The 16,281-nt window shown below is 39.1% G+C and overlaps 1 protein-coding gene across 1 annotated transcript; it reads right to left on the reverse strand.

Moving 5' to 3' along the window:
* Positions 1 to 18: 18 nt before the first annotated feature.
* On the reverse strand, positions 19 to 13,346 carry LOC137969967 (neuronal acetylcholine receptor subunit alpha-9-II-like). Its single transcript, XM_068816390.1, has 10 exons — positions 13,146 to 13,346; positions 9,150 to 9,289; positions 8,880 to 8,924; positions 7,366 to 7,475; positions 6,403 to 6,578; positions 6,002 to 6,121; positions 5,272 to 5,489; positions 4,839 to 4,994; positions 3,975 to 4,065; positions 19 to 1,243 (listed from the first exon to the last, which is right to left on the reverse strand). The coding sequence occupies exons 1-10, from the start codon at positions 13,204 to 13,206 to the stop codon at positions 1,029 to 1,031; spliced, it is 1,332 nt and encodes a 443-aa protein (XP_068672491.1). The 5' UTR covers positions 13,207 to 13,346; the 3' UTR covers positions 19 to 1,028.
* Positions 13,347 to 16,281: the final 2,935 nt, after the last annotated feature.

Raw genomic sequence — 16,281 nt, forward strand, 5'->3', positions numbered from 1 at the left:
TTCATTGCTCTGGCGTTGTCGTACAAAAGAAAAGAAAATTCCACTCAGTGATTCATGCGTTTTACAGTTCATTGAACACTGAAATGGCTTCCTACCAAATTGCGCCCCTGGGCGATTCGGGCAATTTCTGAAACGTCTGAAAGTCTAAGTGATATTAATCCTCAAAAGTACCCTGCCCCGTGCGATTACCTGTGCACATTGCTCCGGGGATTGGCTAAAAAATCTCGCGCCAAATTTGCAGTCAATCAGAGATAAAAGCAAAACAGTCGTGAGTTGCTTTCACACTACGTTTTCCCGCGCTCAGCGCCGAATGCATAATTTTCTTCCCATTCTGATTGGCTGATTTGATTCACTGATTGGTCTCTTCTGATTGTTCAAGTTTCCACGAAACTCAATCGAGGATCACTTTTATTCAAATCTAAAAGACCAGTAGTCGTCGGGGTTTAGTTAGGCTATTCACTCAAATATAAGAGTGACATGAACTAAAGGATTCTTGTTGTTAGCTATACCAATTCACATTGTGAGTGAGTGAGTGAGTGAGTGAAGCTATTAGTCTCTCCCCTCGGGGCTTTTCAGGACTAATTTACAATGTTTTTCCGGGGACTTTGGCCAGACTGCTAATTACACAGTTTACAATTTTTATTTTAGGAATAAGGTCAGACCATAACACCGGGGACTACGTCCCCTTCACTTACCGAATAGTGAGTGGGTTCTTTAATGTCCCATAATATTTAATTTCCAACAAGGATTATGAGGCGGGACCTCCGGTTTACAGTCTTTATCCGAGAAGACTTCAAAGTCTAACCATTTGCAGATGTAATTACAAAGGCCGCACATTCTCCTCAGTTATTTTAAGACCCTGAGTGTTGGTCCGGCCGGAGTTGAACTCACGACCTCCCGCGTGACAGCCGATGCTCAACCAAATGAGCCACCGGTGCGAGGTGACTCTCTCTCTTCAATTAAAGTACCGACAGATTTTAAGTCGGGAGAGGTTTTATGGGCAGTTTTTCGTTTTCGAGCATTAGAGGTTAGCGAACGGTTGCGGCAAAAACAAAAAATGAAATAAGAACCGAAAATAACAAAAAATACGTAAAAAATCTTTCCAGCACAAGCGAAACGAGTTTCCATTCCTCTTGACGCCAAAAAGTTTCGTAATCCTTGAGAGAATTATCCACGAATAAGTTGAGACCGATGGTGATTTTTGGGTATGACTTGCCTCCAAATCTTGAGCGGAACATTTCGGCTGAAAACGGAAACAAAAACGACAAATGAAGACTAAATTGATAATAAGGCTTGAGATAGATTGTCCTTAAGAACGTATATCGCAGAGATCTGTCAGACCGGGAGGGTGGTAATCTCAGTCTCAATTGACCGAATGCAAAAATGGCCGCCAACAAATTATTCTTTTGTCTTTGTGTTAATTAGCCTAACTAGCCTCGTTTTACAGCCCAAATTCTTTCAGTTTTACGCGTGTGAACTAGGCTAGTTAGGCTACTTAACACAAAGACAAAAGAATAATTTGTTGGCGGCCATTTTTGCATTCGGTCAATGAGGGTCTAAGTAACGTTCCACCACAGGGAGCGACAGATAGCCTAACTTTGCGCTGTCATGAACGAACAGTCATTATGTCATTCAGATATCCAGAAATCCAGGAAATTAGATGCAAGCCCAATCTTGATATCCAACACGGTCTTAGCATTTTCTACCTGTTTCTAACAATGAGATAGCGATGGTAAATGCAGCAATTTATCTGTACTTGAGGACTTGAGTTTAGCGTTGATTGTCTGTATTGCCAGACGCGAATGAGTGATGTTCAGTTGGGAGCATGGGGACACTTTGTGACGCTTATAAAAATGGCAGTGCATCGAATTACCTGTATTTCTGGACATGTCTCCAGATAAGGCTACAGACCGAATGCATAAATGGCGGCCAAAAAAATATTCTTTTGTTTATGTGCTCATTAGACTCACTAGCCTCGCTCTCAAGCAACATTTCTTTTGTATTTTGTACATGCAAACGAGGCTAGTGAGTCTAATTAGCAGATAAACAAAAGACCATTTTTTTGGCCGCCATTTATGCATTCGGTCTATTTAAGGTGATTCACTGGTTTTGCATTGCGCAACCTTACTGCGCATAATTTCTGGCGTCATTGGCACGCGCAGTACTGCTGGCACATTGATAAAATGGCGGATTTTCATTGATGCTAAGCCTAATCCGTCAAGGAATGGCTATTTTCTCCTGAACGAGTACGCTGACCCCCATTTTTTATTTTACATATTTGCTGAGAAAGGTGTCTTTATGGAGTATGGAAAAAATCAGCAAAAATCTATGGCCAGTTTTTTGGCAATTTCATAAAATTGTACCGAAGGAGCTACTACGAGTCGAACAGCCCACACTAAAGTTAAATCTATTTTGAAGTGTTAAGTACTCACAAAGGCATTCAAATAATTTTTTCAGGTACGTACTTGAAATAACCGTAGAATGACTCACGCTCTATGTCAAACGTTGGATTACATTTCTAAAATCGAGCTAAATTTGTCTAACATTACTAACATTGGGGGTGCACGGAAATTGTAAAAGTAGCTGAAATCGCCGTATTCGTCACCGTCGTACCATGGAAGCGAGCATGGTGACCCCCCTCCCTTTTTAATTACATTTTTATCATCTCCTTGACATGTTACAACAGTGTACGAAGTTTCATCGGAAATCAATGACAAGTTTTATTTTTAGGGGATCACCTTATTAGATAATCCATCGAGGCCTTTGCCGTTCGAATTCATATCAGTCGAAGGTAGTGAGTCTCTTACACAAGTCTACAACATAGCTTGTCAGCGCATTCGCAAATGATAAGAGTTTAGAGTCAGCATACTTATAGTTACAAATATCTTGAATTCTTGAATACACAATGTTGACACGATTCATGCCAGACAACGTTGACTTTCAACAAGGCTGGTTACTTCTTAACACTTCTATTTCATTTTGAACGTGATCATTTTGAGCATGAATCAAATCAGTAGCCTAGACGAGAAGTGAATGAAGGAAATGAAGTAATAATAATCAGAATAATAATAAACACTTAATGACTGGTCCCGAGGGAAACAGTTGATTTTGTTTCCCGATAATCTAAATGTTTCCCCGAGGCGCAGCAGAGGGATGCAAAATGAACTGTTTCCCTCGGGACCAGTCATTAAGTTATTTGTTTTATAGCACAAAAAGAAAAACGTGCAACGGCAACATCATCGGTCAACATTCGCGGGTAACAGTGCATTGTTACCCTCTGACGTCATAGATTTTGCACTGTTGCCCTCTCAGAGACTTTTGGCGGGAAACAGTTTTATTGTTAGATGTCATGTGACCTCGAAGTAACCAATGAGAGCGCGCGCTGTTGAGGGACATTTTTCAGCTATATAACAACGAATTTCATTTGGGTGTAAACTGTATTAGCGCCGGTGGACTAATTGGAGACACTGTGCAGAAATCAAATCAAATCGAATCAACTCAACTGGTTTGGTTTTTGAGGAGAGGGCGGAAATGAGGAGTACCCGGAAAAAACCTCTCGGTCCAGGGGCCTGTTCCTCGAAAGTACCGAAACTTTACGGGCCATTTTCAGGTGTCACAATTCCCTTTGTTTCTCAAGAACGGAGAGGATTTTAAAAGTCGTCAAACTTTACAGTTATTTTTTCTTACCTTAAAAACACATTAAAAGATCGGCTCTCCAAAATAAGCGGTTAGCAGTTTCACAAATGGCTTTTCAGGCCCGAGAAGTTTTCGGGACTTTCGAGAAACGGGCCCCTGAGTAGAGAGCCAACAAACTGGGAATTGAGCCCCAGCCCCACTGGTGTGATGCGACTGTTTTCACCACTGCGCCATCCCCCCTCCTCCAGATATAAACAGGTGACCTCATTCCTCAAGTATAAACAGTCAATCTTAAGTATAAACGCGTGACTTCAGTATGCTTTTGAAAAGTAGTTTACCTTCCTTCCTGAATTTTTCCGCCGTTTTCAAACGATATTTTACGGACTTGTGCAAAAATACCAAGCGTGCCATCCTGTCCAATATTTGAATCTGCAAGAAATATACTGAGAATGCAGGGGTGAAACTAATGATTGTCCTCGGGCAAATTAGGCTGATCGTTCAAGACGCCTATGACGCAAGAGTTCATGTTAGAATATTTTAACTAATTTGGGCATTTTCTTGTTTCTGTATGTTTTCATCAGGCTTAACTCGTTGTTAAAATTTTCTAATTTGCTTTTAATTTTGTGCGTTTAGTGTGTCAGTACGCTGACATATATTCAAGTCACATTTACTGGTGCATGCTAAAGCGATTCAACTTACAATTTAGTGCTGGAAGAAATTTTACTATTGCGGTGATTATGTTTATTTCATTTTGTTATATTTTTTTACTTTTAGCGTTTGGCTAAAAATCCGCCGTCAGGTTTACAACTAGTGAGAAAAAAAACCAAAGCTAATGTCGACATGCACCTACGTAAAATTCCCGCGTTTTGAAAAAGTTAGGTTGATTGCTTCCAATTCTGACTAGTTCATCTTCCTGTTTGATGATCCCATTGTGATGAGCTAAAATAATCATTTTGCATTGGTTTCGGTGTTATGCATAAAAGATTGCACGAATTTGCATTCAAAATCAATGTATTTTTAATGTGTGCTTTCCTATCCCAACGCGCGCATGTGTTTTTGACTGGCTTTTTCTGTCCAGAAATCTACAAGCTTAGTAAAAATTCAAAACCCGGCGTTTTACGTTAATAACAGAAGACTGAATATATTATCCATATTAAAAGGGTTGATAGAGTTGCGCAGTGTAGCATTTCGGATCCCCTCACCTTTACCCAGTCAGGCTGGTCTATGTTAACATTCATGTGAAAGAATGAGATGACAAGACACGACACAGCGATGGCACACACGCACTCGAACATCACAAAGTAATAAAACTTGCAGAATACGGGCAATTCGGGACTCTTCGGCATCGCATTTAGAGCCTGTAAATAAAAAAAGATCGACAATAAAGTCCGATGATGGCCCAACACATGCAAACCAAACAGTAACTAATCATTCATTCATTCATTCATGATGACTCACTCACTCACTCACTCACTCATTTATTTATTTATTTATTTGATTTATTTATTTTTTATTCATTTTAGACAAACGTATCAATGTTAGCTTGTCATAAAATCGGAGCGGGACAGGACTAACAGAAGCGCTTGACAGGAAGCATTGACTGGAGTTCGGTATTTTCGTGATAAAAAAACATACCCTCAGATAATTAACCCACATGATAAAGAGAGTGTTGATGCCGACTCCGATTCTCTCCCCAGTCTCCGGTGGCAAGAGAAAGACGAGTAGTGCGAGCATTACGTTGGAGAAGCATGGTAAAAATAATATCACAATATAGTACGTTGTTAGACGCTGAAGTCGGATGGTAAATGTCACAGAGGGGCTTGCACGACTGTTGTTTCCTTTCGTTTCAATGGCTGTGGGCAAGATAAAGAAAAAATCAGCTCAAAAGCAGAAATACCTTCTTTACGTGCTCGATCATTGCTTGAATTGTGCATTCACTTTCGTCTTAGTCTGGCTTTCACTACCGCTTTTTCCCGAAGGATTGGAGTGAAAGCTTACTGCCTATACAATATCCGTCTAAATCGGTGTTCGCTGTGTGTCCTTTTACTTTGCAACCAGGATATAAAATCCGGGTCAAAAGACTTCAGGATACTTGTCAAATTTTGGGTGAAAAGTAGAGAATTTACCGTACATTCCTCCATCGTTATATGAACAACGCGTGCTCTTCTTTCGCTGCCTTTTTCGCGCCCCCCTTTCCCCTAGACAATGTTGAAAAATGCCAGCGATCGATGAACGGATCTTGATTTCCCAGACATTGTAATCACGGGAGAGGGAGGATGGGGGGGGGGGGGGGGGGGGGAAGCGGGAATTGTTCCAACAGTTTTGACCAGGATTGTAGTCTGGAAAATATAGGGCTATTTCGCACCTTTGTACTCTAACACGTTCCATCCACCAGATGAACTGAAATTCTCCTTGGATTCAGCGAGTGTTGAAGTTTCCACATCTGCTTTGAATGCTAAATCTTCGTTTGTGTATGCCCATGTTCCTAATAAGTGGGAAAATGGCATATTGTGACCGCGATTTTCCCAAAAAATTGAACAATGTGATTCATTTTCATATCATATGGAAAACTAAACTTATTCATATTTGACAATAAACAATAAACTGATGTAAACGCAGACAACAATGACAGGCATCACAACAACACAGTTAACACCATAAAGGCTACAAGCTCATTGCTAGCGTCGCCCTGCCTGGCTTTCATTCAAAGGTTTGGTCACCGAGTAATTTTTAAAATTGATTTAATGATCTTCTTGTTGATCTCACCAAATATGAGGTTACATCTTTGAGTATCAAACGGATACATGGTCATGTCCATGATACAGGAAATACTGAGAACAGTTGGAAGCAAGAGCCTGACTTGTCCATTACATTGGACTTCTACTTGGTTATCTAGATCATTATCCCCGCCTGAAAGCAGTGGAGCCACTCCAGAATCTAACCTGAACGAGAAATGTAAAAAATAGCAAGGCTGATTGAATGAATCAGGTTTTACGAGCAATAACTACGGTACGTTTACGTTTTGATTTTGATAATTTTTATATTGCACATTAGATCCTTCACCAGGATCCGGTCTTTCTGTTTTGCTACGCTACTCCTTGCTTACAAGTTATACTGAAAAAAAAAAAGAAAACAACATCAGCTGGCAGAGAATGTGGGCATAAAGCAGCCTTTTCTTTGTCTGTTTTATGTTAAGTCCCAACACAACACTCTCGATTTGAGGGCAATCCCACAAACCCACACACGTACCAGTTTCCCAAATTTTTCCCTGGAGGCTGGGACTCAGTGATGCAATTTGCTTGATTAGTTTCTGACTTTAATTGTATAGTAGACCAAACCGGCTAACTCAATGTGGTACCAAATTCCATCCCTTTGGGAATGAAACATTTTGTTCCAGGTATTTCCATAACATTTAAATGTGAATGCTAAACTATAAAGCAAACATAATACACAAAGAATCTCTACCCCGGGATATTTGAATTGGCTACAACACTGAGTTAGACGGTTAGGTCTATTTGCTACTTTCTCAAATCCCATAATACATATTTTTTACCCCAAATTTTGGATAATCATTGTTTTCGATTTCTCTCGGGACATGAAGATGTCCCAAGAGAAATCAAAAACAACGCCTAATCGTATTTCATATTTAGGGGATAAACAAGGTGTATTATGGGATTTGAGAAAGTAGAGATTTGACTGACTACAGATTAAAAAAACCAGAATACCCACGAGTTGAGCAGTCCGACAGGCGGCGTCCATACAACATCTACTGGCAGATTAATACGAGTGATGTCTCCATACCGTTCGGGATTCCAGGACAGCATGAAATCTTCCCACGTCTGTAGAATATGTCATTGCGTTAGATCTTTTAAGATCTAATTAATTTGTGCGATTGATTGATTCATCGACGGATGGATGGGTGAAAGAATAGACCATTTCCGACTTCATGCTTGCCTCCTCTTTCACAGGGGCACCCAACGACCAATTTGTTGTAAAATGTATTATTAACCCCAGTTAATGAAAATAAATGTTATTAAGGCATTTTCAGGTGTTTTTCAGTGTTGCTGGGAAAGCATTATCTGTTCCTTTTTCCCAGCAAGACACAAGAAATTTCCCAGCCAGCTAGATAAAATTATTTTGTTTCCCAGCCAGCTGATCAAATTTATTTCCCAGCCAGGAATTCCGCGCGCTTTCAAATCCCTCGATCCAAAACGACCGAACAAAAGCGACACAGGTTTTTTTCCGCAAGCGCAATCACTCTGACCAGCCGTCGTATGTTTGTGACTATTCTCTGGGAGAGGGAAGGGGTTCTTTTTTTTTTTTTTTTTTTAGTCGTCCTCAGTCTTCAGAGTTTCTACAGCCAGCTCGGGTTGAAATGCTAGAAAAAGTCAGTAATTCCCAGGCAAAACCTCTATCAATAACAAAATTTCCCAGCCAGCTCATCGAAACAGCTGTATTTTTGCTAGCCAGCAATATTCCGCTGGGGAACAGATAATGTGAGGAACAGATTCGTTGGGTGCCCCTGCTTTCAGGACGGTGCCTACCAATAGAGGTTTTGCAAGGCAGCCATGTTGCATGGCAGGAACAATGAAAATTTTTTGCATTAGAAAGAACATTTGTTCCCATAGGAAAAAAAATCTATAGTTCCTGTCATGCAACATGGCTGCCGTGCAAAACTTCTATTCAAAGGTATTTTTGCGCGGTGGCATGAATGTGGAAGAAAAGCAGATCTTAACAAGTGTTATTGAAATCCAAAAAGAAAATTGGAGGTAACCATGCAGTTTTCAAAGATAATTAATTGTGATAAGCTTTAAAATACAATTGAAAGCAATGTATGGCCTTCCTTTCCAAACTCAAGCTTAATTATCTCTGAAAAATGCGTGGTTACCCCCAATTTTCTTTTTGGACGCCAGGAGACTTGCTAAGTTCGGATTTTCCCATTTTTTAATTGCAGTTTTAATGTTCATATCATGAATGTTAATTATGCCAAGTTTCCAAAACAGTTTGATAGTAGAACAATTTCAAGGGAAGTGCAAAGTATTCCTTATGAAAATTAGTTTTCTTTTATATGTAAAATATAATTAATTGCCATCACAAAGACTTTGCACAAAGACTCGCTTTGAAGAAGAGGCAGACACGAACTCGGAAATGGCCTACTGAACGAGCATTGATAACTGAATAAACGGTCACTGGCAAAGCGCGAAATAAAAGACAAAGTAAGACAACTCATAATACCCACTGACCAATCTATACCAAAGGCTCATTTTTATAAGTTGTTCAACCTCATCCTGCATAAAAGAAATCAAAAAGTTTGTTAATCAACTCTTTTTTATCGTTAGATAATAAATATAACTATTGGGCAGAAGGCAAGGGGTGTTTTCGACATCTAAAAACGTATAAAAAAGGGGGGGTGTCTTGAACATCGCACCCTTATGTAAGACGCGCAAAAGATATTGTAATCAACAGGAGTTAAAGCATCTTCTACGTTACGAAGAAAGCATAGAGCTGCTCACCATCCTCAGAAGTCTGTAGGGTTGTACACCAATGCTAACTATCATCACGTGTGATGAATTTTCAACTGGTCGCACGTCAGTAGTGTAGTTCGCCAGCAAATCGTCAATGAGCATTTTCTCAAAATGTTCACTGTTCATTCCTGGAGAGCGGAGGGAATAATAATGACATGACTGAGTTTGCATGAATATAAAATAAATCTCATTAAATTACTGCGGCTTGTTCAAAGATGATTTGAAAAAAACGGAAAAATTGTGCTGCACGTGCATGCTTTTGTGGTACTCTGCATAAAAACCCGGATAAACCGTTTCAACATTTGCTTCAACTGAACATCCGTTCGATTTTATCTCGTCACTGAAATGTAGCTGAACTGAGCCACCGGTGCGCGGTCCATTCTCGATAACAAAAGGAATGTTGCATGGATAGGAATTTTACTTACGTCTAGTCGTTCTAGCGCTGGAGCACTAATTCGGGACACTGAAATCAACAACTGACGCTAATCAAGTCAAATGTTGATTTTTGAGGAGATGGGAAAACCAGAGTAACCCGGAGAAAAACCTCCCTGTGTAGAGTAGAGAACCAACAAACTCAACCCACATATGGCGCCGAGTCTGGGAATGGAACCCGGGCCACATTGGTGGGAGACAAGAGCTATCAATATTGCGCCATCCCTGCACCCAAGGTTGGTAGAAACAAAGTTTTAATGCTTTTAAACTAATTCAACATTAATTCAACTTGGATTCAACATGTTTCAACAAGGTTGAAAGGGGGCAAGCAAACGGTTTTAAAATCGCTGTTCAACAAAATTCGAGCGGATGTCGAAGCAAAAGTTGAAGTCCTCTTGCCCCGGCCTCCGCCTAAATACGACGTGAAAGAATGATCACCAAAATTTAGGTTTCGACGATAACGTGAGCATACATCATGTCAGTGAACCTTTTATTTCCTTTTTACTCTGAAACTGCTCGCACCAATTTACTTTTAGAGTACTTCGCCCACATCGTGCAACGTGAAGGAGATGGAATAATTGCTAAAGACTAACCATATGATAGTACAAAGTTACATTTTGAGGTGACCTTTTTCATTGACGTCACCCATCGTAGCTCTTGAATTAAAGCCCCTACTGAATGCAAGATTTGTCTCCGTTTACATACGCACAAATTAAACAGGAGAAATCACGCATAAGAAGGGGATACAAGTTGTTCGCTTAGCCCGGATGAGCTCCTGTCCGAAAAAAATCAAGTACATGTACAACTGAAAACGCCAATACTATTAAAACCTAAGGTGCGGTCAACATACGCATCGCGAATAAGTTTCTAGGAGTGACCGCAAGCACTCACTTTCGCGGTTTCTGGATTTTCAAATAACATTCAACTCCAAAACATAAAATTCACGAATATCAATCTTATTGTTACGGAAAACCTTATTGTTGACTCAAATTATCACAATGCTGAAGAATTTTCCGCTGTACGTATTTAAACAGGTGCTATATATACAGTGTATGTAATTGTGTAATTTCAAGTTCAAGTTCAAGTTTATTGCCATTAATAATAATATTTCTGACAATCTGTCAGACTCGTCCGCAAAATATTGAAAATACTAATCGAGGCGAATCCGTTATTATAAATATAACTATTTACAAGAAAGTGAGATAAAGGAACAATTCTATTTATGCTAGTTAGAAGAAATTAGCAAAGCTATCTTCAATAAATTAAGGTAAATCAACAAGAAGTACGGAACAGTGGGTTAATTAAGGTACACAAAGAAGCAGTTATGTATACCAGACTATAAATTAACATTTGTAATTCCTTTAAGCTGTATTTCTTTGGGAGATATCAGCATGATCATCATATTGATTCAGAATATCTAAGAGTGCCGTGTGCAATTTGGCTTAAACTTCTTCTTTTTTTTGTTTGAGTTCCAGTAATGAAGATGTTATCTCATTCCACGCCCTTGCACCCACTCGCGAAAAGGCTCTGTACTGTATTTCTTTCCGAGATTTCTTTATGTAAAAATTTTGGACTGACGAGGACCGAGTCACGGTATTGCAGGAGTGAACTCTACTGGTACTTGTGAAAAGACTTAAAATATAAAGTTCAAGTTCAAGTTCAAGTTCAAGCTCGAGTTTATTTTCAAAAATTAGAGATAGATTTTTGATAATCGAGGCGTGCAGTGTAATGTCGTACATGGCACTAAACTTACTAGAAACAATATTAAGACAGAATAAAACCTCACAATACACATTGAGCCATTACAAATTAGACAAACTGAAGAAACGTTGCATAATAATTACAATACTATTAAAGTGAATAAAAAAAAACAAAAGAATAGAAATTAACATAATTATAGGGTACGATAGTTAACAACTATTCACCGAAATTGAGGTGGCTAGTGGAGGATATTTACCAATCCGCGAAGCGGCGAGGTAAACCAGTAGCCACCGACACTAAGGTGAATAGTTGTTTTAGTGTTAATATAGAACAAACAGATGATTTTAACTCATTTATTCCTGCAAAGATTACAACATTTTTGGGAGCAAATTCCGCGCGAATTGCTCGGAGGTGAATAGCAAAGGATATCCGGAGTTTGAGTAGCCAATCAGCGTGCGCAACGCTATCCACTGTTTTGGTATACACTAATTAACAATTAGACTCGTAGCCCTTGCGGGCTTCTTTTTTGGAGAATAAGAATTTTATTGAGAAACCATTTCCTGGCATGACTCCACGCAGTCACTGCATAATATATGTAATTAAGGACTGAGTGATTAAGGACTGATAAATGTGGAAAAGGAGGCGAGGAATATAGCGTCTTAATTTGGCAAGCATACCAAGGCAACCGTTTTACTAATTTTGCCAGTTACATGTTCAATGTGGTTTTTGAAGGAGAGGTTGCTATCAATGAGAATTCCAAGAATTCCAATTCCTTTTGTTCAAGAGGAAGTAATCTTTCTTTTCCATTATCGCACATAACATTTTTTATTTGGTGAATCAACCTTTTTTGGTTGGTTCGGAATATAACATTGTTTGATTTTTTTTCATTTAGAGCTAATCTATTTAACGTTAGCCAGTCATGCACCTTCGCAAGTTCTCTGTTTGTAACTTACTGCCAGCGTAAAAAACGTTAGTGTCATCAACGCAAAGAAAGAATCCGGCTAAATTTATCTGAATGTCATTCTTGTATAGCCAGAACAGAAGGGCTACAGTAAGAGCCTGTTTAGATATGAAGTCATGACGAAAACCATTAGCCATAGTGATTTATTTTAGCTATCAAGATATCGTGGTCAACAGTGTCGAAAGCTTTTTGCAGATAGGTGAAAATGCCACATGAAAGTAAGCGGTCATCCATATTTGTTTGCATCGAGTTTTTATTATATTTATTATCGCGTGTTGAGTAGAATGTGTGTCATGTTGAACGTTGTATAACAATCCATTATTCTCAACAAAAGAGACAATATATATATATATACGAGCATACATCATTAACTTTTCAAAAATCCTTTGAAGTTAGATAATGGAGATACAGGTTTATAATTATTTGGGTAGATCTTGCTTGTCGTCTGATTTGAATACTGGCACTATTTTGGACAGTTTAAACTTAGCTGGATATATCCCCCGGCCCGGCATAGAGACAGACATTCTTTCAGCTTTTACAGCGTTCTGTGTTTGTTTGCAGGTATAACTTTGCACCTTTCCGGTCGATGAAATTAAAATTGAATAAGGAAATCATTTCCTAGATGTAAAGACCGGTGAAAATGATAACACAAAATTCATACGAAACATTGGGATGGATGAAAGAAATAGGAAGGATCGATACGAAGGAAAGTAGCGTCTGCGGCATGAGGAATGAGACCATTGCAAGGTGTTAATTCTTATTGCTGTATTTCTCATTACACCCGGTCAGTGTATTATGCATCCGATGAAAGGCCGCTTTTAAAAATGCAATTGCGTATATTAAATAATGACAATTCCGCACTAAAAAAGCTGAAAGTTGAAAACACTTACCACGAAGAAACGCTGCTAATGTGATGAATACCATCATGTTTATACTCGCCAAAGAGGGCATTATTATAACCAAGAGAAAACAGCTAAATCAGCGACAAATCGACATATATCTCAGTCAAAACTTAACTTGGCAAAAGGGAAAATCTTGTTGTACTTGATGTCTCATGTTTAGTACCGAAGTGTGAATTGTTTCAGGTTGTAGTGATTTTAATATATGTTACCAGCAGATTTCATCAGTGTTTTCATTTTGCGTGTAAATCAATTATTAATAAAGTAACATCTGGATCTGGGCCAAAACTTTAGTATTCGTCTCTACATTTTCTCTCAGGTAACACTGAGGCTTTCTTGTTGTCATCTCATCATTGTCAATGTTTTTCTGGCTCCGCAATATTTGGCGAATCAGTAAACTTTTAGAAAGAGATAAATTTGAAATGGTTCTGCATGCTTTCGTCACAAGCAGAATTGACTATTGCAATAGACTTCTTTATGGACTTCCAGATTGTGAAATAACTAAACTGCAGAAAGTACCGAACGCAGCAGTTAGGTTACTAACTTCCAGCAACAAATATGGCCATATTACGCCCGTTTTGCAAGAATTACACTGGTTGCCAGTCAGGAACAAAATACGTTTTTAAGATTTTACTTTTAACTTTTAAAGCACTTAATGGTATGGTACCAGCGTATATTAGCGATTTAATTGATGTAAGAAATTATGGACGCTATACACTACGCTCTGATAGCCCGGCATTTCCGAGTTGCTGCAAGCCTCAGTTGCAAAGCGAGTCCTGGTGCACAACCATTCTAATGGAAATGAGTTGCGTATTCTTATGCAAATCAAGCTCATTTCCCTTACAATAGTTGAGCACCAAGACTCACTTCGAAAGCGAGAAAAACAGCAACTCGGAAATGTCCCATTCAGGCACTATTCTATTACATTCAGCAGGGAACATGAAATGTTCTTTTGGTTACAGATCTTTTAGTGTAGCTTCTAGCAGGAGATCATGAGATGGGCTTCGGCTTTTAGCCTTTAGCTCTTAAATTACTTTATTATTGTTAAATTTAGTTTATGTATATATTCAGTATATTTCAATGTATTGTAATGCGCTTTTTATCATTGTATGTTAAAAAGCGCAATATATATAAGTTAATATTTACATCAATTTTACATTAATTTGCACAATTTGCTTACGTTGTTTTTGCTATTTTTGTCTTCGTGTGACAATAACGTCATCCTGATTGGCCATTCTAAACAGTGGGTGCAGAGCCGGAGAACTAGTGGAGTTCTAAAAATAGAAAAATACTCGGAAAGGTTGGCTCATAGGGCTTGGGAGAGGCAAGCTCCTACTCGTGGGTTCCTGCCTGCAAACTGCAACCTGCACTTCACACCCTCCGTTGGTCAATTTGTATTTTATGATAACACTGATTTCCAATTTGGATGATAACTAGACGACGCTTGTGTAAATTGCTGTCGAGGGTTTAGTGTCTAAAAAAACTGCAGTTATGCTGCGGTTGGTTTTATCAATCTGATAAGTTAATAGAGGTGACTTAACTAAGTTAATTAAGTTCATGATAAGTCCGACGTTCGACCGTATTTGGATCGACCAACACGCTCTATTTTTTTTTAATAAGAGTAAATTTCCAAGTTGAAATCTCAAAAATGGTCTGACTAATTTTTTTTTCCTTGTCAATTTTCGGACACAGACACTCCCTGGTTGTGTTATTTTTCACTTCACTTCACCCATGGAGGATGAAACTAGCCCGGCAATATGCTGTCTGATTAAAATTTAATCTGACAGGATTGTTGACTGATGAATGTCTCAGAAACACGGGAAAGGGGAATTCAGAGAGTTAAAACCCAAAAAATGTTCGGGAGAGCATGCCCCCTGACCTCTCAAAAGGTTTTTCGTTGATTTGGAAACCGGCCATTTTTTATCCTAGATCCGGCCTTGACACGGACAGCTCAAATGTTTTAATGAACAGCTTGTCTTTTTTTTTTTTTTTTTTTTCACGTTTTTAAATGAAAGCTTGTTTCCGAAGCAATTTTCATAGTCCTATTTTTATTTTTAAGCTTGTAGGCGCCGACATCCGAGTTCTTGAAAATCCGACAACAAAGTTGTGAAAATCCGACATCCGAGTTGTTGAAAATCCGACATCCTACTTGTAAAAATCTGACATCCGACTTGTTGAAAATCCGACATCCGCCTTGTTAAAAATCCGACATCCGACTTGCTTAAAATGTGACATCCGACTTGTGAAGATCCAACATCCGACTTGTTGAAAATCCGACATCCGGCTTGTACAAATCCGACATCTGGAGTTGTGAAAAATCTGAAAATCTAAACATCCGGCGGGTTGCAGCCGGATTCTAGAAGCTCGGTCTCCTTATTTTGGGTTTTGTCGTTACAGATCGATGATTATGAAACCTTCAATTCACAGTTTTGCTTTAACGAGTATGTCTTTGAGAGTTTTTCTTTCCTTGTATTAAATGTAATGATGGTAAAAAGTATGCCGTTTAGTTTTTCCCTTTTATCGGGATCTTGTGCTGCTGCATTAGATGAGGAATATGTTTCCACATAGTTTATGGCAACTTCTAATATATAGGGTGTTTTTCAGTGGTTTTTCGTATTCTTCTCATAAGATTATTAACCTTCACGTGTTATTTATACGATCCTTGGGTGTAATTAGGATTTGTTTGTGACTTACTGACGCGTCCTCAATAAACTTTCACATTGAAACTCGGGCTTTTGTGACAAAATAGGAGGTTTCTTGAATACGTTTACCAGTAATCGCTGATTTTGCATCAGCATTGTTTTAATATTTGACATTGCTTGGTTATAGCGGAGCTCCGCGAGCACCTTCGGCGCGCGCGCGGAGCATGCGAGAAATTTTGGCTTTATAGCCATGACGTCATCAACCGTCCGTACGTCCATCCCTCCATGTATGCCAATGTGACCAGTATCCATGTTTTGATCAATTGACACCTGTCAAAACAAGATATCCGCTGACCAGTATCACGTGGCTATGTCGCGGGCTCAAGCTTATAGCTCACCGCGGTCAGCTTTTTTAAGTCGACCGCTGACCAGGAACTGGTTGTTGAATGGATTGCAGGCTCGACCCAGGTTAACTCACGTAAACA

Source organism: Montipora foliosa, chromosome 9 (assembly GCF_036669935.1).
Source record: "Montipora foliosa isolate CH-2021 chromosome 9, ASM3666993v2, whole genome shotgun sequence".
NCBI lineage: Eukaryota > Metazoa > Cnidaria > Anthozoa > Scleractinia > Acroporidae > Montipora > Montipora foliosa.

Bases quoted from the DNA above. Each gene is read 5' to 3' on its own strand.
- LOC137969967 (XM_068816390.1), bottom strand. From the start codon at position 13,206: ATGCCCTCTTTGGCGAGTATAAACATGATGGTATTCATCACATTAGCA. The intron at 4,995-5,271 runs GTATGTTTTTTT...TTTTATTTACAG, and splicing joins TGTGGGTTAATTATCTGAGG to GCTCTAAATGCGATGCCGAA. The intron at 4,066-4,838 runs GTGAGGGGATCC...TATTTCTTGCAG, and splicing joins ACCAGCCTGACTGGGTAAAG to ATTCAAATATTGGACAGGAT.